Below are 23,932 nucleotides of genomic sequence, written 5' to 3'. Positions count from 1 at the left end.
ACCTAAAATATATCGTGTGTGGTTGTTGCTACTGCTCCTTGTCCGTAACGATTGTGAAACATTATGATTCTAAACAACGTTTCAATACGCGTGATCTTTCAGATTAGTCAAATTGCTCGGGATATTCCCATTGGCGTTTGCAAGAGTATAGGGAGACCGAGAGGGGAAACTTGTACCCCTCCTCCGCCGATCCTAGAATATGGAGTAGGCCTACAGAGATTTTATTCATTACACAATCCTCATACCCAATGGATAACCGTCAATTGTCTCGGTAAGGTATAATAAGTTCCTTGTGTCACTTGTAAAATTTTGTTCTTGTGGCATGACACGTCTCGAACTTACCAACTCATTTATATTAGAAATGACAGTATTGGAGTCTTCTTTCCCTGAAAAAAATTTAGCAGACTCTCATGAACGTGACCGATTTCACACAAAAAGTTTATGATGAACAAAGTATTTTGCTAATCTCCTTGTGAAATATTTCGCTGCAATATCAGATGGGCAAACTAGTTATCGTTATATAAAAATTGCGTGGGGTTGCTGCAATCCAGCGATCCAAATAGACGTTACTGCTGCAATCTGTGTATATTTCTCGTGGTTAAGCAATGCACAGCCTCCTGTAATATATGGAGCGTGAGCAATGCAATCTCTTTACGACCCATCTTTGGATTGTTTCGATGAAGCGAGGGGTGTTTTGTGGTGGGTCGCGTTGCCCGGTTGTTATAGATATTAATCAAACTCAATAAATAGTGAAGAAGTTATTTAATAGTGTATATTATATTTCAACGCAGGTATGTATTACCAGTTATTATCTGCTACGTAGTGCTTATGTTGTACGTCGCTGAATAGACTTATTTTTGTTAGCGTTATGCACAAAATATGCTTTAACTTTCGAAACAGGGAAAAATTGTGTGTGTATGCCACATACTGTCTCCGTAACGTTTTTTAGAAATCTGCTAGGACAGCTAATATGTTTTTTTGACGAGTGGGTGTCTCTTGCAGTGTGTTGCGTCTATTGGTGTTAAAACTAGTCCTACTTTTCTAAAAAGCTTTACTCGAAAATTTTTGCGAACTACTAACTTCGCTCATTATTATTTTCAGCTGATAAGCTTCTTTCAGCATAAGCTAAAATAACATACAAAAGACTTTGTTTACATTCTCTGTAGCAACAGGAATAAAAAATCTTATTCATATACTTATCTGTTCTTAAAACATATACAACTCGTTTGATATTTGTTGAATTGTTCTCGTATTTTGTAAACATATGATAATTTAACTTTAACCAGTGTGCTTACAGAAATTGACAGCAGGTGTCTTTTGGTTGTCAGATGTTAGTTTCACATCTTTCAGTAAATGGGAAACTTGCCGGGGAAGGGGGGTGAGAGTTTTAAAACTGCATCATATTTGTACAACAAACAACAATTCGTTAAATATGGAACTAATTACTTGCTCAGTTGATAGTCTGTCTCTAGTGAACTTGTAGTAAAGAGAGTAGTTTTGCCGTCCGCAGCTCGTGGTCGTGCGGTAGCGTTATCACTTCCCGCGCCCAGGTTCCCGGGTTCGATTCCCGGCGGCGTCAGGAATTTTCTCTGCTTCGTGATGACTGGGTGTTGTGTGATGTCCTTAGGTTAGCTAGGTGTAAGTAGTTCTATGGGACTGATGACCATAGATGTTAAGTCCCATAGTGCTCAGAGCCATTTGAACCATTAGTAGTTTTGCCCAAAGTTCTGTCACTTATTTCCATTATGTATATTCCATTCATGACTGTAGTGAGAATTTTCTCTACCCAGCCCTGTGTATTTATTTTTGATCTTAGCTGTCCAATCACCAGCAAAGGTTTGTGTCAGCAGCAGTTTTGGTCTGTTTATCATCTGCCATTGTGTGCTATAATGGAAAGGGGGGGGGCACATTCCAAAAAGTCATTTTTTTTTTTTTTTAAGGCCTACTGTTACTGTAGAGTAATACTTGTAAATGTGGGTTGATATAAATCCACTAATGTTACTGTTGCAAAATGGGAAAAAGGTAGAGAGTTCACTGCATTTATTTTGCTTTCTATTTTTTTATCTTTTTTCCTGTTTGCACAACAAATAGAACTTCATTGTTTTTCCAAACTGCACATCATTTAACTTATTTGCGTTCATCAGAGCATCAATTTTTAAGTCTTCATTCTTCAGGCACTATTATTTTGGGACTACTCATCAGTAGTTGTTCAAGATATCCAACCAGATTTGTCTTGTAAAAGAGCTTTATCCTCTTCACTATCAGAAAATTCATCCACTATAACTTTTCTTACAGCCTTGCATTTAATTTGTCTATTCTTCAGATTTCATATTATTAAATCTCATGGTTCAGATTAATATTAGCCTTTGATATTGCTTAGCCAACTCTGAAGCCAATTGTCACCTTGAACCTAACATAGACCTTGATTGTGCTACGGATCAGTTTGTCATCACAACCTTCATTCCAGTAAATGGAAACAGAAAAAAATTGCATTCTGTTCTCTTTCTGTAAGTTTACATATCACATTGCATGACACAACCTCATTACATCAAGAGACAAAGCAGACCTGTACTATTAGTAGTCTTAGTTGACCCCACTTTCCACTCTTTTCCTGTCCAGTTTTTCGATCTGACTTTATATTGTCAATTCTTCTCTTTTCTCCTTCCATCAGCTTTATGTTTGATTGCTGCCTTTGGAAAGGACTAGACATCTTTATAGGTGTCTTTCCCTGTTGCTCTCTGTGCAGTTCTTTACTTTTTCTGTTGTAGGTCTAGAAGTAGACATTAAAAAATTGCATTTTCTTTATTTGTGCTTGGTTCATCTATACTCCAAACAGTGGAAAATCCAGGATGGAATGATGACACTATTATGAAAAGGATTTATTGCTTCTTACCAATGTAGTGGAGATGTTGAGTCACTGACAGGCATAAAAAAAGGCCTTCTTTTGAATTGGACAACATACATGGCCTTGGCAGCTGGAGACAGTGGTCATGAGTGTGTGAGGTGCATTTGCATGAATATGTATATGTGTATGTTGTATAATTCAGAACGATGGGACGTTAAACACCACTAACCTAACCTATAATTCCGAAGAATGCCTTTTGGCTGAAAGCTTAATTGTTTAGCAGTCTTTTTGTTAACTTACCTGTGACCCAACATCAGAAGCACACTTCAGTGTGACACGAACCAACTACAGCATCCAGATTGTATACTCAGTCTCGTGTGAAATCATTTGAACAAATAGGTCATTCACAATAGTATAGAAAAATTGTGTGTTTGCCATATTAGAAGTGTTCCATTTTGTAAGCTAGTGTTTTGAAGTTTTTGTAAATTGAGCTGTTGACAATGGCTAGTGTAACACTTCAGTTCCAGCTTTTTTAAATACATCCCAACTACTTTGCCCACTTAAGCCCAGCCTCTTCACATATTCGTATGCAAACTGTCATGTCCATTTGTAAGTTGAACCATGGTTCACATTTTTAACTTTTAATTATGTAATTGTAAGGCTTATCTTCCTCATTATCTGCTGAAATCTTGTTGGCTTTTGTGCTTAGAATGACAACAGTTTTGCAATGTTGGTGTTTGTCTACCATCTTTCATGTTTGTATTAAATGTGTTGGGCATTACAGAAGTGTCCGATTCCACCCCTCTGCCTTGACCCATGACATATGAATATGGTGGAAACAGCTGGTTCCAGCAAATACAATGTGGTGACAATGATGTCACTACATACACATGCCAACAAATATCACTCCAAAAATAAAATGAAACTAGTGGGACACCTGCAGAAAATTGGGGGTTTTGAGTGAGGAAAAGCTAAAAATACATCAATAAAGAAACACTGCACCACCCTAAAACAAATAATATCCAAACAAATTTAAATTAAAGAATTCTCCCATCAAAACCACAGGAATGGGGCATTTCACTAGACCTATATAGCGCAACCATAACCATCAATACCAAAGACCCAACACCCATAAGTGTGAATAGTTGAATTGGTTGTCTCTCTTGACCTCTATAGCTCAACTGCAACTATCAGTACCAAAAAACCAACATCTCTAAGTGTGAAAAGTAGAATCGGGCATTTCTCTTCGCCTCTATAGCTCAACTGAAGCTATTAGTACCAAAAAACAAACCCCCAATACTCTAGAAAATAGAACTAAAACCCCAGCACTCAAAAGCCCAAATACAGTACATGAATAAGAAACACCCGATCTGTAATACATGTAAAATAGACAAAATATCACAATTACTGTAGAATAAAACCAGAACAAAAATTCATTACCAACAAAAGCCTCCGGCAATACCACCTGGGTTTCCCCCTCCTCCACACACACACACACACACACACACACACACACACACACACACACACACACACACACACACACACACACACATGAAGTTCACTGTCATATACATATCTAACTAAAAAGAAAATTCTTTCCACACAAACACCAAACTAATCAGACCTGACAAAAATTTCAAACACATAAACAAAAAAGAAAAACTTTAGTAACTCACTGAAAACACTTCCACAACATACAGTACTGCACTAACAACCTAAACTCAAAACCACGTGAGCATGATGACAACCAAAACTTAAATGAATCCACCACCACATACTAAACTTAGCAGTCGACATCCACCACCAGAAGGCACCATCAAATTTTAACAGCACAATGTCTAGTCCGCCACACACCATCAGGTGGCTTGCGGAGTATGGATGTAGATGTAGCTGCCATAGTGATGACACACACAACGCTACCATTACGTCACGGGTCAAAGCAGATGGGTGGAATTGGATGCTTCCATTGACCCAATGTATTGCTGTTTCCATATATGTCAAATAACTAGGAATAATAATTCTATATAGAACGGCAGCTGTTCTAAGAGAACAGAGAGGTGAATGTAGATACGGGGTGGATAGCCGGACAAGGGTGGGGAAGATGTTTTGTTGTCTGTAGGAGCATGTAGGGACAGGACAGTAGGCTGCTAGGTGGAGCATTGGAAGAGCAGTGTTAGGGTGGGAGAGGAGAGAGATGGGCAGTAAAAGGCAGAGGACTGCTTAGGTGAGCTGGGGGTAGAAGGCAAGTGTGAGATGGAGTGGGAACATCAAAGGGAAGAGGGCAGGTACTAGTGAAGATTGAAGCCAGAGGGCTGTGGAAGGAAGGAAACCTGCGCTATTTAGAAGAAGAAAGAGGAGGAGGAAAAGACACTACCATTACGTCACGGGTCAAAGCAGATGGATGGAATTGGATGCTTCCATTGACCCAGTGTATTGCTGTTTCCACATATGTCAAATAACTAGGAATAATAATTCTATATAGAACTGCAGCTGTTCTAAGAGATATGCCATTTTATACGGCTTTCATGATTTTGCAATTTCTTCCTCATTCACTTCTAGTTTCGTAGGCATATACTTTGGTGTGCATCTCACATCAAGTTACCCAAAGTATAAAAGAAATAATTTTTTTCACATATAATTTAATATAGTAATACATCATTACAGACAGAGTTAGGTGGTGCAGTGGTTAGACACTGGACTTACATTCGGGAGGACGACAGTTCAATCCCGTGTCCGGCCATCCTGATTTAGGTTTTCCGTGATTTCCCTAAATCGCTCCAGGCAAATGCCGGGATGGTTCCTTTCAAAGGGCACAGCCGACTTCCTTCCCCGTCCTTCCCTAATCCGATGAGACCGATGACCTCGCTGTCTGGTCTCCTTCCCCAAAACAACGAACCAACCATCATTACAGAAATATCTAGAGGAGGCTTTGAACAGCAGACAGGCACATTTAACTCCCCTCCTCCTCCTCCTCTCTCTCTCTCTCTGTGCCACTGTCTACTGTTCTTTGCGTGTGTAGCCCCACTGAGATGAGGAGAGTTATCTCAGCTGAGGTGGGCAATGGGATATGGGAGAGGTGAGTGTAGATACGGGGTGGATATCTGGACAAGAGTGGGGAAGACGTTTTGTTGTCTGTAGGAGCATGTAGGGACAGGACGGTAGGCTGCTAGGTGGAGCATTGGAAGAGCAGTGTTAGGGTGGGAGAGGAGAGAGATGGGCACGGAAAGGCAGAGGACTGCTTAGGTGAGCTGGGGTAGAAGGCAAGTGTGAGATGGAGTGGGAACATCAAAGGGAAGAGGGCAGGTACTAGTGAAGATTGAAGCCAGAGGGCTGTGGAAGGAAGGAGACCTGCGCTATTTAGAAGAAGAAAGAGGAGGAGGAAAAAAAAAACTGGTATTGGTGGGATAGGTCCAAATGGCATAGACTGTGAAGCCCCCACGGACCTCACGAACACTGTGTCATGCAGTGTTTTTGGCAGTTGAGTGATCCAGTTGTCTCTTGGCCCCTAAACCTTGGGGACAGGTAGTTTATTAATGGTCAAGCCCACAAAGAATGTCGTGCAGCAGTTGGAGCTGAATTAGTTACTTTCACATGTTGCCCTGCCTTTTGTTGACAGGAAATAACTGTGACAGATCTGGTGTAGGTCTTATCATTGACTTACCTAGTAACTGCACAGAAGTTGGGTAGTTACTGCTAGCCATATAGCAGGTACATTTTGTAGCAGAAATTGCAGTAAGCCCTACCATTTCTCTTGCACGTGGAGCTCTTTGTTGATAATTTACCATGAGCATTGTGGTCATTAGAAGAGTGGGTGAAGCAGAAGTGAGGTGTTTAGATTGGTAGATGTGAATGTGTTAACCATAAGGTTAACACAACTTCGATATAAATGAGACCCAAGTTTGTTTTCAAAACCAACCAGTCCCAGAAAATTGCGAAGTGTAAATCACATGATGAACCATACCTTGATGACATTTAAAATAAATGTTAGTGTGTTCAAGTGATGTACACTCATGGGACTGTGATGAGTGTTCCCTTAATTACTCTATTTTTTCCGCATCATGTCTTCATGGTACGACTACCTTATTTAATTATAATGCATGCTACAGAGCTGAAGGTGCTGTAGCAAAGATGTGATTGACAGCTAGAATTCTTCATCTGTTCTCCTGTCTCCTAATGCTGTGAGAACTTGCCAAAGTTTGTTGGTGGTAGATGAAAGAGCCTAAAACACCCAGGGTGCCCTACTCTTTATGTAAAGGTAGAGCAACACTGTTGGGCTGTCTAGGATGAATTAACTGAATGATTTGTAGACACTGACAGGTAGCACAATAATACACTGACCTCCCATTTGGGAGAACTAAGGTTCAAGTTCCCATTCAGCCATGTAGATTTAGATTCTTTGTGGTTTCCCTAAATCGTTTAGGGCAAATGCTGAGATGGTTCCTTTTAATAGGAAACAACTGAATTTCTTCCTCGACAATTCCTAACCCTCGCTCTATTGATGTCAGTCTTCCTCCTGCCTTTTCAGTGAGATATCTGACTACTTACCAGTTTCTGTGGCATGCTGATTTCAATAAATCCTGTTTTATCGTGTTGCTTCTTATTTACTAACTAGCAGGGTTATATTGCTGAATTTTTAGATTTTAGTATGTCAGAGCTCATCCCTCAATCATTAAAGTGCAAATTTTACTATGTGCCTCTGTTGGTTTATCAATTTTTTGTAGGAGTTCATTGATCCCAGTTATCTGACTTATGTTGTTGTTGTGGTCTTCAGTCCAGAGACTTGTTTGATGCAGCTCTCCATGCTACTCTACCCTCTGCAAGCTTCTTCATCTCCCAGTACCTACTGCAACCTACATCCTTCCGAATCTGTTTAGTGTATTCATCTCTTGGTCTCCCTTTACGATTTTTTACCCTCCAAGCTGCCCTCCAATACTAAATTGGTGATCCCTTGACGCCTCAGAATATGCCCTGCCAACCGATCCCTTCTTCTAGTCAATTTGTGCCACAAAATTCTCTTCTCACCAATTCTATTCAATACCTCCTCATTAGTTATGTGTTCTACCAATCTAATCTTCAGCATTCTTCTGTAGCACCACATTTCTAAAGCTTCTATTCTCTTCTTGTCTATTTATCGTCCATGTTTCACTTCCATACATGACTACACTCCATACAAATACTTTCAGAAATGACTTCCTGACACTTAAATCTATACTCGATGTCAACAAATTTCTCTTCTTCAGAAACAATTTCCTTGCCATTGTCAGTCTACATTTTATATCCTCTCTACTTCGACCATCATCAGTTATTTTGCTCCCCAAATAGCAAAACTCATTTGCTACTTTAAGCATCTCATTTCCTAATCTAATTCCCGCAGCATCACCCGATTTAATTCGACTACACTCCATTATCCTAGTTTTGCTTTTGTTGATGTTCATCTTACATCCTCCTTTCAAGACACTGTCCATTCCATTCAGCTACTGTTCCAGGTCCTTTGCTGTATCTGACAGAGTTACAATGTCATCGGCAAACCTAAAAGTTTTTATTTCTTCTCCATGGATTTTAATACCTACTCCGAATTTTTCTTTTGTTTCCTTTACTGCTTGCTCAATATACAGATTGAATAACATCGGGGGTAGGCTACAACCCTGTCTCACTCCCTTCCCAACCGCTGCTTCTCTTTCATGCCCCCTCGAATCTTATAACTGCCATCTGGTTTCTGTACAAATTGTAAATAGCCTTTTGCTCCCTGTATTTTACCCCTGCCACCTTCAGAATTTGAAAGAGGGTATTCGAGTCAACATTGTCAAAAGCTTTCTCTAAGTCTACAAATGCTAAAAACATAGGTTTGCCTTTTCTTAATCTATTTTCTAAGATAAGTCGTAGGGTCAGTTTTACCTCACGTGTTCCAACATTTTTATGGAATCCAAACTGATCTTCCCTGAGGTCGGCTTCTACCAATTTTTCCATTTGTCTATAAAGAATTCGTGTTAGTATTTCACAGCCATGGTTTATTAAACTGATAGTTCGGTAATTTTCACATCTGTCAACACCTGCTTTCTTTGGGATTGGAATTATTATATTCTTCTTGAAGTCTGAGGGTACTTCGCCTGTCTCATACATCTTGCTCACTAAATGGTACCGAGCGAGGTGGCGCAGTGGTTAGCACACTGGCCTCGCATTCGGGAGGACGACGGTTCAATCCCGCGTCCGGCCATCCTGATTTAGGTTTTCCGTGATTTCCCTAAATCACTCCAGGCAAATGCCAGGATGGCTCCTTTTAAGGGCACGGCCGACTTCCTTCCCAATCTTTCCCTAATCCGATGAGACCGATGACCTCACTGTTTGGTCTCGTCCCCTAAAACAATCCAATGCAATCCACTAAATGGTAGAGTTTTGTTAGGACTGGCTCTCCCAAGGCTGTCAGTAGTTCTAATGGAGTGTTGTCTACTCCCGGGGCCTTGTTTCGCCTTAGCTCTTTCAGTGCTCTGTCAAACTCTTCACGCAGTATCATATCTACTATTTCATCTTCATCTACATTCTCTTCCATTTCTATAATATTGCCCTCTATATACTGCTTCCACCTTACTGCTTTCCCTTTTTTGCTTAGAACTGAGTTTCCATCTGAGCTCTTGATATTCATGCAAGTAGTTCTCTTTTCTCCAAAGGTCTCCTACATTTTCCCGTAGGCAGTATCTATCCTACCCCTAGTGATGTACGCCTATACATCCTTACATTTGTCCTCTAGCCATCCCTGCTTAGCTATTTTGCACTTCCTGTCGATATCATTTTTGAGACATTTGTATTCCTTTTTGCCTGCTTCATTTACTGCATTTTTGTATTTTCTCCTTTCATCAATTAAATTCAATATCTCTTCTGTTACCCAAGGATTTCTATTAACCCTTATCTTTTTACCTACTTGATCCTCTGCTACCTTCACTATTTCATCTCTCAAAGCTACCCATTCTTCTTCTACTGTATTTCTTTCCTCCATTCTTGTCAATCGTTCCCTAATGCTCTCCTTGAAGCTCTCTACAACCTCTGGGTCTTCCAGTTTATCCAGGTCCCATCTCCTCAAATTCCCACCTTTTTGCAGTTGCTCAGTTTTAATTTACAGTTCGTAACCCAATAGTTTGTGGTCAGAGTCCACGTCTGCCCCTGGAAATGTCTTACAGTTGAAAACCTGGTTCCTGAATCTCTGTCTTACCATTATATAATCTATCTGAGATCTTCCAGTATCTCCAGGCTTCTTCCATGTATGCAACCTTCTTTTATCATTCTTGGACCAAGTGTTAGCTATGACTAAGTTATGCTCTGTGCAAAATTCTACCAGGCGGCTTCCTCTTTCATTCCTTGCACCCATTCCATATTCACCTACTATGTTTCCTTCTCTTCCTTTTCCTGCTATCGAGTTCCAGTCACCCATGACTATTAAATTTTCGTCTCCCTTCACTAAATGAATAATTTCTTTTATCTCATCATACATTTCATCAATCTCTTCATCATCTGCAGAGCTATTTGGCATATAAACTTGTACTACTGTGGTAGGCGTGGGCTTCATAAATATCTTGGCCACAATAATGCGTTCACTATGCTGTTTGTAGTAGCTTACCCGCATTCCTAATTTCCTATTCATTATTAAACCTACTCCTGCATTACCCCTATTTGATTTTGTATTTATAACCTTGTAGTCACCTGACCAGAAGTCTTGTTCCTCCTGCCACTGAACTTCACTAATTCCCACTATATCTAAATTTAACCCATCCATTTCCCTTTTTAAATTTTCTAACCTACCTGCCCAGTTAAGGGATCTGACGTTCAATGCTCTGATCTGTAGAATGCCAGTTTTATTGCTCCTGATAACAACGTCCTCCTGAGTAGTCCCTGCCCGGAGATCCAAATGGGGGAACTATTTTACCTCCAGAATATTTTACCCAAAAGGTCGCCATCATCATTTAACCATACAGTAAAGCTACATGCCCTCGGGAAAAATTACGGCTGTAGTTTCCCCTGCTTTCAGCTGTTCGCAGTACCAGCACAGCAAGGCTGTTTTGGTTAGTGTTACAAGGCCAAGTATCTGACTTAACAGTTTATATTTTATGGCATTCTTCCGCATTGAAACAATACATTTTGCATCAAACCTGAGGACTTGGTCACATGCACCCCAAACCAAATTCACAGTCTACTTCAGTGATAACTTTCCCACATAAATTTGTTTATTGGATGGTGTAGGTTATTGGAAAGGATGGTGTAGGTTATGGAAAAAAGGCCACTTGAGTGCATTTTCTTGAAAAGTGACAAGTTGCTCTGCTGCCAGTTGACTGGATTTAGAGCCAGAATTCAAAACATGCCTAGATTCAACACACCTGTGAGATGTCTGTTCTATGGTCTTCGGATCAACTTAACAAGGGCAGAAAATTTTTTCTTCCCATGCATAGATAGGTGAATGATGCTGTTACAGTTAAAGACTAGGAACATACAATAACCAGTGCCTTCAGTCTGAGATAATTGTGCTTTACTATATTACTGGATGGTCCTGTAGCTCCATGGGCTAGTAAGTAGATTAACGCATTAGTTCTCTTGCTTCTGGCTAAAATGAGATCACAGAAATATGCACTTTGGTTAACAATATTATTTTCAATATAATTTTAATTTTAACAATATTGAGTCAGAAAAAATGAAAGAAATAAAGGAGTTTATTGAGAAAATGTGAGGAGCTTACTGAAGAAGTTGAGAGGAACATAACTTTTAACAGTATGTTGGTAAGATTTCATATTGTCATCTGCACTTTACAATATCTCCACTCATAAGAATTCAGAGATATAGTAGAATAAGAATTAAACACATACGTAACTTCTCATTAATACAGTTAAATTATTTCATGTTATTATATGCTGTTACAGTTAATATATGTCTTTTTAATTAAAATAAATGTAACCAGTGAAAGGTCTGAATCCATGCTGAATGAGAAGGTGGCACCAGACACTTAGGTTCAGCAAGGCCTTGTGTAATGACAATAAAAACAAATATTAGTGACTAAAGGTCTCTGCTGTGTTACTCCTTGTGCAATGAATATCCTCATGTCCCCAACAAGTGAATCAAATTAGTTGAAGTGGTATGTCGAGTACTGTGTTCTTAGTGTAGGATATTGGCATGGAATTAATCCCATAACTGTTTCAATTAGACACAAATTTGGAGGGGGGTGGGGGGTGTTCATGAACAAGATGGAGGAAAGTGGCATAGGATAACTGAATTTATATTTGATGTGCAGGCTTGAAATTTTGCAGTTCATTCAAAAGATGTTTCAGAACATCATAATTACTAAGACTTGGTCAGAAAGTTAAAATTTTCTGTGGATATATATGACACTCTTCTGATAATTTTTCATGCACAAATATTACATCTTCTTGTGGCATTTTCCTTTTTGTTTGTAGCTGCCACATGCAATGGAAAATATCTTTCAAGAAAGTGGAGAGGTTAAACATCATTTGACAAGTGACCTTGCTTTCCAGGTCTGTCTTCCACATCTGAGTGATACTTCAGAACCACTTTTCCAGCCATCCTCTGAATTATTGATTGACTCTTTCAGTCTTGGACTTCCAGTAAATGAATACTTTGTTGGTACAAATACAAATGCGTTGCTGCACAAATATGGTTAAAACACATTCACTGCAAGCTCCATATGTCCTGCTGATCAAACGATGTGGACAGTGCAACTTCATTGTCGTATTCACTGTCCTCTTGAATCATTCATCATGGTGCTGCTGCATACTTCACTGCTTTCACTTAATGTTTTAGTATAGACTTCATCGTTGCACACTTTTGATCATGAAAGAATACATTCGCAATCATCCCAAGTATGTTGATCTGATGACCCACCTATGTTAACACAACAATTGTCAAGTCACTGCTTTCTAAATATTTGTTTTATAAATCTACCTGCTTAAGAAGGTGGAGAGAATTCAGTTATAATGCTGATGATGCCAGTAAACAGGTCATATGACATATTATGACAACCACAATATTGTGACAAGGATAGGGTGCTTCTCACTGTAAAGATAGTGAAAATACAGCTAAACATTGAACTTTCAGCCAAAGCCTTCTTCAGAAAGAAAAACACACACAAACACAAGCAAGCACATCTATGCACATATGACCACTGTCTCTGGCTGCTGCAGACAGAATGCAACTGCATCACATCAAATGGAAACAGCAGACCAGATCAGGGCAGTGAAGGGGCGAGATGGGGAGAAGTCAGTGCTGCCTTGTGGAGCATCCAGGGGCTAGATGATAGCAGGACAAGGCTGCCAGCCAAAGTGTCGGCTGATTTTATTTTTTATTCATTTATTTATTTTTTTGGGGGGAGGGGAGGGGAGTGGGGAGCAGAAAAGGAAAGGAGCAGAGAACGGGAAAAGACCAATAGATGGATTGGCAGAGAGTGGTGTCCAGTGAGGGTGAGGGGATATTAATTGGGAGATGATGATAGGACAGAGTGTGGAAACTGTTGGATGGAGGGTGTGGGGGCAGTTACAATATGTTGAGGCCATGATGGTTGTATAAGCGGAGAATGTGTTGCAAGGATAGCCCCCATCTGGGCACCTTCAGAAAAATTGGTGATGGAGGAGAGGATACTGATTGTCCACGCTGTGAAGCAGCCATTGAAATCGAGCATGATATATCCAGCTGCATGTTGTGCTACAGGATGGTCCACTTTGCTCTTGGCCACAGTTTGGTTATGGCCATTCATCCTGGGTTGACAGTCATCCCAATCTAAAAAGCTATGCAATGGTGGCAGCAGAACTGGTATATAACATGGCTGCTTTCGTAGGTGGCCTGCTCTCTGATGCGATGGGATAAGCTTGTGACATGACTGGAATAGGAAGTGCTGGGTGGGTGGATTGCACAGGTGTTGCACCTGAATCTTCTGCAGCAATATGATCCGTATAGCAAAGGGCTGTGATTGGGAGTGGCATAGAAATGGACTAGGATGTTGAGGTTGGATAGGTGACGGACCACCTCTTTCAGAGAGGAAGGAATGATTTTGGGTAGTGTGTCCCTCATTTCAGAGCGTGATGATAGATAATGAGAAAGTGGTAATGAAGGATGTGGTTGACTTGTTACAGTCCAGGGTGGTGTTGGGTGACAAAGGGAGTGCTCCTTTGTATCAGGTTTTTGGGAGTGGGGGAGGTGGAGTGGGGGTGTTCGGGAATATGGAATGGTATTGGGTCTGGGGGATAGTGCCTGTCTGCACATGAAAGAGCATTCCTGACACTGCCTCTATAGGTTATCCAGCCTGCTGACATCCCACTTCCACCTAGTGGCACTATAATCCAACCCCTATCCTACCCACAATGTTCCTCCTCATCAACCCCTCATAGCATCCATACCCTGCCCAGCTGACCTTTCCAAATTGACACATCCCCAAAACTCCCTGCCAACCCTCCACTAAATCCAGAGACGAAACAATCCCAGAAAACTTCTGCTAACCTTTCCACCAAAATCCGCAGGCCCGAAAAGGCCTCACCTTCAACACTACACCCAAATTTAGTATGTTAGACATGTCAGATACCTGCTCTTTTCCTTCAGATTCTTGCAGTGGAACAATTTATTTGCCACCAATCCCTCCAACAAAAGCCAATGCTATCCCAACATTGAATACTGCGTCTCCCAATTCGTACCACCAACCAACTGTGATCCTACTCTCCTCCCACCTTACCACTTCCTGATCACTTTCCAGGAATTCCTTACCTCGCAACTCAGCAGTACCATCCTTCCCCAGGTACCTTCCTAAAGGCCACCAACCTCTCAGCAGAAGAAAGGACAACTTCAAAACAGATCTTGACTATTCGTCCTACCTGCGGACAAAGGTTCCACACCTGTGTGAATTGTGGTGACTACCTGGCAGAAGACATCTGCCTAAACTCTGTCAGAGTGACCCCTACCAGAAATCAAACAAAACCTCCAGTGCCTGCTTAAAGCCTTATGCCCTTCCAGAACATCTTCCCTGAATCTGTTTCCCTCCTCACCCCTTTGACACCCTGCACCTGTACTTTCTGCATGCTCTCCAAAATCCACAAACCCAGCAGCCCTGTGTACCCCATTGTAGCTGTTTGATGTGCTTCCACTGAAAGAATTTCGGTCCTATTTGACCAACACGTCCAACCAATTGCCCTGGGTGCTAATGACCATTGAAGTTGTGCGCCCTAAAACCACCGACTCTCCATCATCCCTGCCCCTTTACCTCCTGAATCCCAACTCATCACTTTTAACACCACTTGCCCACACACCAGCATCCCCCATGCCCTTGCTTGCTGCTATTCAGCGCTACCTCTCCCAATGTCCTTTAGACTCCAAACACACTACCTCATTTCTTTGCCAACCTGCTTATGCGCTATCTAGAGGGATCCCCCCCCCCCCACCACCACCACCACCACCACCACACCACCCCTGTGCCACACCCCACCCTATCAGTCCTCTGATTGGTTTGGCGTGGCCCACCACAAATTCCTCTCCTGTGTCAACCTCTCCACCTATGTCCTCAATTATTTGCTGGATGTATTCCACTCTCGGTCTTCCTCTACAGTTTTTACCCTCTACAGCTCCTTCTGTTACCATGGAAGTTATTCCCTGATGTCTTAACACACATACTGTCATCCTTTCCCTTTTTCTTGTGTTTTCCATATATTCTTTTCCTCTTCGATTTTACAGCAAACTTCATCGTTCTTTACCTTATCGGCCCACCCAGTTTTTAACATTCGTCTGTAGCACCACATCTTTGATTCTTTTCTGTTCCAGTTTTCTCACAGTCCATGTTTCACTACTATACAATGCTGTGCTCTATAGCCACCCCTAACCACTGGTCTGGTTCATGTTCATTCATGATATCTTCATATTCTGGGCTCAGGGCCAAGACATCCTGTTCTCATTTCTTCACAACCTTGAAACGTCTCCCATCCACTTCACCTGGTCCTCCTTAACCCAGTGTGCTACCTTCCTGGATACTGACCTCCTCCTCTCTGAGGGTTCCATCCACACCTTTGTCCACATTAAACCCACCAACCACCAAAAGTATCTGCTTTCTACATTTGCCATCCCTTCCACACCAAAATATCCCTCCCATACAGCATAGCCAATCGGGGATGGCACATCTGTAGCGACTTCAGTTTCCTTGACCAGTATGATGAAGCTCTTACAAAGGCCTTCACAGACAGGCACTATCCCCCAAAACCTAGTCTGCAAACAGATTTCTTATCTCATATCCCCACACATCACCAGTCGTCCCTCCACCCCTGAGAACCAGCTATAGAAGACTTGTCCCCTCACTCTCATTATGCATCACTCCCCGCCAGTGCATCCACCTGTCTTTCACCATTATCTGATCCTCCTCTGTTCTGCTTCCTCTTCCCTCTTGACCTTCCGCCCCAGCCTCCTGACAGTGTGTCTTACTACGAACCTGAATGTAATATCCTTCAAAATAGAAATGGGTGTGAACTGACTCAATGTAATATTGTGTCAAATACATAAGAGGTTAAAGATGGCAAACAAAGAACACAGTAAGAGGTTCTGAATTCTATAAATGGAACAGTCATTTTCTTGAAGTAAGGAAGATTATTTGAAGTACCATTGGAAGACTATCAGTTGCAATGCTTTTGAGAAAAGGTTGAACTTAATGGCATTTCAAAACTGTGGTGAGGCAGAGGCAAAACATGTAGCTTATCCATTCTGACCATTAAGCACTGTACTGTTTTAAAAATAATGGTTGGATTGCAACTACCACAGTGAAAAACCATTTTGCTTGTACAATTTACATTTATTATTAGTCATCTAAGAATCATCTAGTGGTAATACAATGAAAACAAATAGCTCAAAATGCAGTTATACACAGAATATGTAAGTATGATTTATGAGGATAGGACAAGTGGTCAACCAAGACTTTGAAGGAACAATGCCAGCATTTGCCTGAAGTGACTCAATAAAACCTAAGCAAGGATGGCCAGACATAGTGAACTCCACAGTTCCAAATATGAGGCCAGTGTCTTAACAGCTGCACTGCCTCATTCAGTTGGTCCCTGTTGTACAATGTTCTTTGATTAACACGCAATTTGCATATTATAACTGACACTATAAAACGTAGATTTGCTCCTCATCGCTGCACACACACACACACTAAGAACACCTGCTTCTGGACCATGGCAATGCTGATGTGTCATTTGCACTGACTCCAGGCCTGTCAACATTCAATTATGCCCCATGTATGTTTACCTGTCCTTCCCTCTGTCCATCTGAAAAACTGGGTTAGTTACTGCAACTGTCAGCCAAAACCCTGTTTTCTTGTACTTTAGTGTTCCATTGTGTTGAGATGTTGCTAGTTGAACTTGCACTGAGGACACAACCATTCTTTCGAAACGTGGAAAAGAGCATTAACCTGGCCGTTGCAACATTACAGCTGGTTGTCACCTAATTCAATAAAGTTTGTCGTTGTTTCTTATAATTGGATCAGAAATTTGATGTATAGAAACATTTGGAGGGTGGTAGTACGTTTGTGATATGTCTTACTTTGGGGAAGAACCACATGTAGTATTTTAATTAGCATGGAACAGCTTGGCTTGCAGCCAGATGACATTTTGCCTTGATATTTCGATTGACAACCATTTGGCCATCTTTTGTACTTTGGGTATTGCAGGTGCGCAACATGGCTTTATATAACAAATTGGTGTTGTGGTGGATGTGTATAGGTTTCCACTACATTATTGCCCTCTGTTGAATTAGCACACTATTGAATATTGCTCCATCTGAGACACACTGTTGCATGTGCACCTGTGATGTTACAAGCACGCCCTTTGTTGAATTATGGACCTGTGGAGTTAAAATTCAGTCCTCAACATAACAAAATTATTGTTGGATGTGTCATTAGGCATAAAATTCTCTATATTTGTGAAGAACTGGGAAAATCACAAGGTCCCCAAGCGTTACCTGGTTTAAAGCCACTATCACAATTAATGAGATCTTCTGCCAAATGCAATTTCGTAGATTCCCTAATAATTGAATCCCAGAAGGATTTCATCATGGCCAAGCATTTTGTAACAAAATACGATGCATATTCAGAAAGTAAGTGTGTTGTGGCCATAATGGGCTGTAGATTTTTAAATTTTTTTGAGGGTTGGCAACACTGAGTAGTAGAGAGGAATCCCCTGGCCAGATAAAACATTGCAGGAACACAGCAGTATGTAAACTCACATTGCAGTGTCTAGTTGCTCTTCTTCCCTCTTTATCTGCCCTTCCACCTACCCCCATGTTTGTGCATATTATTTTTTCCACCCTGAAGAGCAAACCTGCATTTGACAATAATCACTCCTTTCTTGTATTTCTGGCCATCACTCAATAAATTCATCTTTAAGGTTAATGGTCATCTGTCTAGTCAGTCATTGTGATTTTAAATACATAAAAAAATTGTATTTCCTTGGCACAGTTAGTTCAAAAAGTCAGTAGGATGAGTCATGTCACAAAGAAATCCTATACGATTTGATTTTTATCACAAGAATGTGTCTTGTAGCAATACATACTGTCCATATTCATATATCTCATGTTTCTATTCTAGTGTGTTCAAAGGTAACGTCATGCATGAGTTTTGTGTGGGAAATTTGAATATTCATCATTAAGTTACTCTCAGAGGAGAAATCTGTCCTTGCTGTGTGATATAAATAGTATCATGTGTAGGATGGGTTTAGTAGATCAGCATCAACTTTTGATATTTTGGTTTTCAGAGTTTTTGTATTTTTTCTTGAAAGTGAAAATTATGTGTGTTATAAACCAATTCTATTATCTTTGTTCACTTTAAGAGTATTCACGCAATAGCTCAGCTAGTGAAAATGTCTCCAGTGACACCTAAGTTTGTAGTTTTATGTGATCAATAATGTTTAGTTGTTAATTATTTATTATTAATACTGTATCTTTTTTTTGCAGGACTGTTGCACACATGAAGATGACGGCAGGAAACACCAAAGTTGTTCAAATAACAAATATTGCACCACAGGCAACAAGAGATCAAATGCAAACATTATTTGGATATTTAGGAAAGATAGAAGATATTCGCCTATATCCTACAATTCGTGATGTTGCTGTTCCTGTACAGTCTCGCATTTGCTATGTGAAATTCCATGATCCAGTTTGTGTTCAAGTTGCACAGCATATGACAAACACAGTGTTTATAGACCGTGCACTTATAGTTATTCCATTCCAGAATGAAATTCCAGATGAACAGAAGGCACTGGAGCTAACAAATCAAGGAACCAGTCTTTTTCCAACAGCAGAACCAAAACTTCCACCAAATGTAACAAATCAGCTGGAGGGTGTACCACCAAACCAAGTTATTACCACGCATGATCCAAAACTGATTGCCAATGGTCTACCGCCATATCCTCCTCTTCCGGCAACATTAGACTCGAGGAAAATAGAGGAGATACGGAGAACATTAATTGTAACAAATATTGAACAGTCTTTAGGTGCGCAAGATCTAATGGAGTTTTTTTCCACTGCTGGTGAGGTGAAATATATGAGATTTGGTAACAGAGAAGGGGATATGGAGCGATATTTGCTTATTGAATTCACAGATCAGGCTACCATAATTCCAGCACTGAAACTTAGTGGGAAAGATGTAAATGGAAGGCCGATAAAAGTTTATCACTCGACACAAGCTATTGTGAAACCTCAAGCTAAAAGTAATGAGGCTGCACAGAAAGAAATTGAGGAAGCAATGACTAGAGTAAAAGAAGCCCAGAATTTAATTTCAGCTGCCATTGACCCTGTCATTGGTCTACTAGCAAAGGAAAAAAAACGAAGTCGCAGTGGATCTAGAGGGCGACGATCCAGGTCACTTTCCCGCGGAAGGAGGAGATCAAGATCCCGTAGTAGAAGATCACGTTCAAGATCGAGAAGACGATCCCGCAATAGGGGCCGATCAAGATCTAGGCGTTCACGCTCTAGATCATCGAAACATTCACGCTCAAGGTCAAGGAAGAGGAAATCCCGTAGTCCAGGAAGAAGGCGCAGAAGCCGCTCTAGAAGTCGTTCTAGAAGCAGAAGACGCTCACGTTCCAGATCAAGGAGGTCAAAGTCAAAATCTTCAAAAAGTCATGATAAATCAAAGGACAAGAAAGAAGATAAGAAAGACTCCAAAAAAGAGAGCTCAAAGAAGGATAAAGAGGCTGACAGTGAAACCAAAGCAGACAGCTCAAGCAATGCAGAAAAGGAAACCTCTGATCAAACTGCTATACAGAACTCCGACACAAAAGATCACGATAAAGATAAAGATAAAGATAAAGATCAAGATAAGGATAAGGATAAGGACAAAGACAAGGACAAGGACAGGGACAGGGACAAAGAAAAAGACAAAGACAAAGATAAAGATAAGTCTAAAAGTAGGAGTAAGGAGAAAAGTAAAGAAAAGAGTTCTCGTGAGAAATCAAAGTCATCAAGAGGAAGATCGTCATCACGTTCAAAGTCACGACATCGATCTCCACGGAGAAAAAGCCGTTCGCCAAGGAAGAAAAGCCGGTCTCCTTCTCGAAGAAAAAGCCCATCTCGACGTAGAAGTTCATCTCGGTCCCGCAGAAAAAGTCGGTCACCTCGCAGAAGTCACAGCAAACATTCGCCATCACGTAAGCGGTCCCGAAGTCGCTCAAGATCCAGAAGAGATTCTGACAAAAAGAGAGAGAAAGAAAAGAGCAGTGATGACAGGAAAGACAAAGACAAAGATAAAGACAGAGAAAGCGATAGGGACAAGAAGAAGAAAGATAAGAAAGAACACTCAGAGAAAGAAAGTGATTCTGGATCCTCTTCAAAAGTTCCACGGAACTATGATGAGGAGGAAGAAGGTTTTGATACAAATGAACAGGATAAAGGGGATAAAAGTGACAAGAGTAATACAAAAGCTGTTGAACAGAGGAACACGGGAGAAACAGTTGCTAACAAAGGTGTTTCAGAAAATGTGGGTGATGGAAACTCCTCTCAGGCTGATGGACTATCAGATGGAAAGGATAGTAGAACTCCAAATGGGAAGGTACAGCAAAGGGAGATGCAGGAGGCGGGACAAAGTGATGCAGATGATATGGACATTTCTACTTCTCCTTAGCATTTTCGGTACATCCATAGTTGTCTGTGAAATGGAAAACTTATTCAGCAGCTTGAACATTTTGTGAGGAACTACATGCTTACTGTAAAATTATGTGCAGTTTGTTAGAAAGTGATAAAATTTTTCTTATATGTATTCTTACATATTTGTAAGTTAAAGGAATCCATTCAACCTCAAAAATAGTACTGTTCCACTTTTTTCATATTTTTGTTGTTTTTAAGTGATGTGCTGTAGAATAAAAGGAGGATTCTATTGTGTTTCTGATACGCAATGCACCTATAAAGAAGTTGAGCCAGTAGTTGGAAGCTTTTTGGGTCTTAGTTCATTTGTAATTTATTACTGTGCTATTCATAACTGAATCTTTCAATACTGCAACAGATGAGGCGCATATTTCAGTTTTCAGTTGATTAATCTGTTTTGCATGTGTATACAATTGATTAGTAATAATCCACTTGATTTGATTCTGTGTTTAAGAATACCAAATTGTGAATTACTAAAGAAGCTGGAATGGATCAGTGATACTTTGGTTTTGTGTTTTTATATACACCAAAAACATTTTATGAACACTGTGTAAATTGGTGCGAGCACTGTGAATAAAATGGGTTGTAAAAAAGTCTAAACATCTAATGAGATTGAAAATGTTGAATTTTATAATTTTACACCATTTTTTTTTAATAAGAGAAAACCAGATAGCATGTTATTGTGACATATTTTTGGTTTAGGGCATAGCATTTGCTGCATAAAGTGTCAGTGATGTATGTGTGTGTATACTACTAAAATCGGTCAGAATGTAATTACTCTGTAAAACATTAAAATTCTATTAATGTTTCTATAGATTTTACCAGGGATCCTTTGAAGAAATTCTGTGGCGCTCATTTGTGGTTTACCTTATATGTGACAGTACAAGTAACATGCTAAAAATAATACAAAATATGGTAATTTTATGTTAAAAATGAATTTTTTTGTGAAAGAATTTATAGTCAAGTTGTAAATATGAATCGAATATAAACTGTAAAATTTTGTGATATGAAATCCCATTGCTGTATATAAATAACACACTTTTGTATGTAAATATTGCATTTCTGGTGAAGAAAATGTTTATAAACTTAAATAGGAGAATGAATTTTAATGCTACAGAGAGATTAGTGAAAATAATTTGGAGTCGCCTAGTCTGAAGTGGATTGTTAGAAATGCAACTGCAACATTAGACTCATTATGTATTGACCATACATATGTAGGTTGTTGAAATTGAGAGAATATTTGAGATGAAGCACAATAATAATACAAGTAGTTATTGATGATTTAAATGGTAATGTTGGAGGAGTTTCAGATTTAAAAGACTTGGCTAGCAATATACCTATTTCCTATCTTCACAAGTTATGGTACCAGATGGTAGTGAACTGGACACTTATAGACTTCAGCAGATTAAGAGGCTCATTGTAAAAGAGGGATCTGATATTTAAAGATATGTCCTACCATTAAGGTAGTGTTGGTATTTTTTCAGGCATTCTGATACTTGGAAAAAGATTGAGAAGTTGCTATAATCATACTTTTAATCATTGTATTGAAATACTGTGTAGGATCAATCCCCCTCTGTAAGATGTAGAAAGAGGAATAACTTTACCATCTCAGAGGTACAGAAGCATATTAGGAAATATTTTCTGAAGACATTTGTGGGGAATGAAACTTTATGTTGAAGTGAATGTGAACAATAAGTAGTTCAGACAAGAAGAGGTTAGAAGCTTGTGAAATGTGGTACAGACAAATTATAAAGATTAGATGGTTAGGTTGAATAACAAATGAATAGGTACTGAATTCAATGGAAGGAAAAAAAATGTGTGCCACAAATTGAGTGAAAGGAGGATTGTTTGATAGGACACTTCCTCAGGCACCAAGAAACCATCAATTTGTTATTGGAAGAAAGGTTTATGTTCAGGGGGGGGGGGGGGGGCAAGGCTCAGTACATAAGCATGTTCAGATGAATTTAGGATGCATTTGTTATGTAAAGATGAAGAGGCTTGCATTGAATCGACTAGGGGGGGGGGGGGGATGAGCTATATTGAACCGATCTAGATCTGAAGAAGAAGAAGAAGAAAACAACAGAAGTGTGTTGTGGCTTATGATTTGTGTCTGTTTCATACTCAGAATTCAGGGTATGATGAAGTATATTTAGTTCAGTTCCATCCCACCCCTCCCACTGGTGTATGTGTGTGGGGATGACTGTCAGTTAACAATTGACTGAATGTGAGTGCCTGGTTGTGAGACTTCTGACATGGTAGCCACTGACCACCATTACACTTTTTTCACACTGTGACCTCTCCTGGGTCCAATTGTTAGTACTCTTCCATCCTCTTTCAGTTGAACTTGACAGCTCCCATTGACACTTTTTGGCCTATGTGGTCACAGTGTGTTTATGTCCTTAAAGGCGGAGAATGGGAAAGTGTCTTGGGTGTCCTTCCATGTCATGCTGAATGGAGCAGATGTTTTCTTTTTTCTTTTTCTTTTTTTTTTTTTTTTTTGTGGGGAAAGTAAGGTCTTTAACATCTGCTTATGGTGCTGATGTCTGGTTATCAGTTTGCACACGTCATGCCTAATTGGGGCATTTGTTGCAGAATTGGTAATAGCTGGATGGTAGGTAGAAAGTATACTTCTGTTATATGCAGTTGTTAGTTATTTTGATTATGTCAACATTTTTGCATGCGGCTGCTGACAGTGCAGCAGTCCCTGGCTCAATCAACAGAAGAGACATCAACTTAAGTCATACTGCATGACTGGAAAATATTTGGCTTACTTCTGAACAAAAAATTTTAAATTTGTAGATTTACCTCGTGCAGTTTTGATAATAATCATACCAATGTTGTATAGGATTTTTTACGTACGTGATTGACAACAGTTCCTTCAGCAGCTCCAAGAAGACACATAGAGAACAGTTTTACATAATAGAAAGGAGCCATGTG

General features: G+C 40.0%; 1 protein-coding gene across 1 annotated transcript; it reads left to right on the top strand.

Moving 5' to 3' along the window:
- Positions 1–657: 657 nt before the first annotated feature.
- LOC126088584 (serine/arginine-rich splicing factor 11) lies at positions 658–22,907 on the top strand. Its single transcript, XM_049906787.1, has 2 exons — positions 658–791; positions 18,809–22,907. The coding sequence occupies exon 2, from the start codon at positions 18,822–18,824 to the stop codon at positions 20,973–20,975; it is 2,154 nt and encodes a 717-aa protein (XP_049762744.1). The 5' UTR covers positions 658–791; positions 18,809–18,821; the 3' UTR covers positions 20,976–22,907.
- Positions 22,908–23,932: the final 1,025 nt, after the last annotated feature.

Source organism: Schistocerca cancellata, chromosome 1 (assembly GCF_023864275.1).
Source record: "Schistocerca cancellata isolate TAMUIC-IGC-003103 chromosome 1, iqSchCanc2.1, whole genome shotgun sequence".
NCBI lineage: Eukaryota > Metazoa > Arthropoda > Insecta > Orthoptera > Acrididae > Schistocerca > Schistocerca cancellata.
Note: the sequence above shows the minus strand (reverse complement) of the source record. Positions and strands in the feature narration are given on the sequence as shown.

What these genes read in the sequence shown, in the direction of transcription:
- LOC126088584 (XM_049906787.1), top strand. Translation starts at nt 18,822, where the DNA reads ATGAAGATGACGGCAGGAAACACCAAAGTTGTTCAAATAACAAATATT.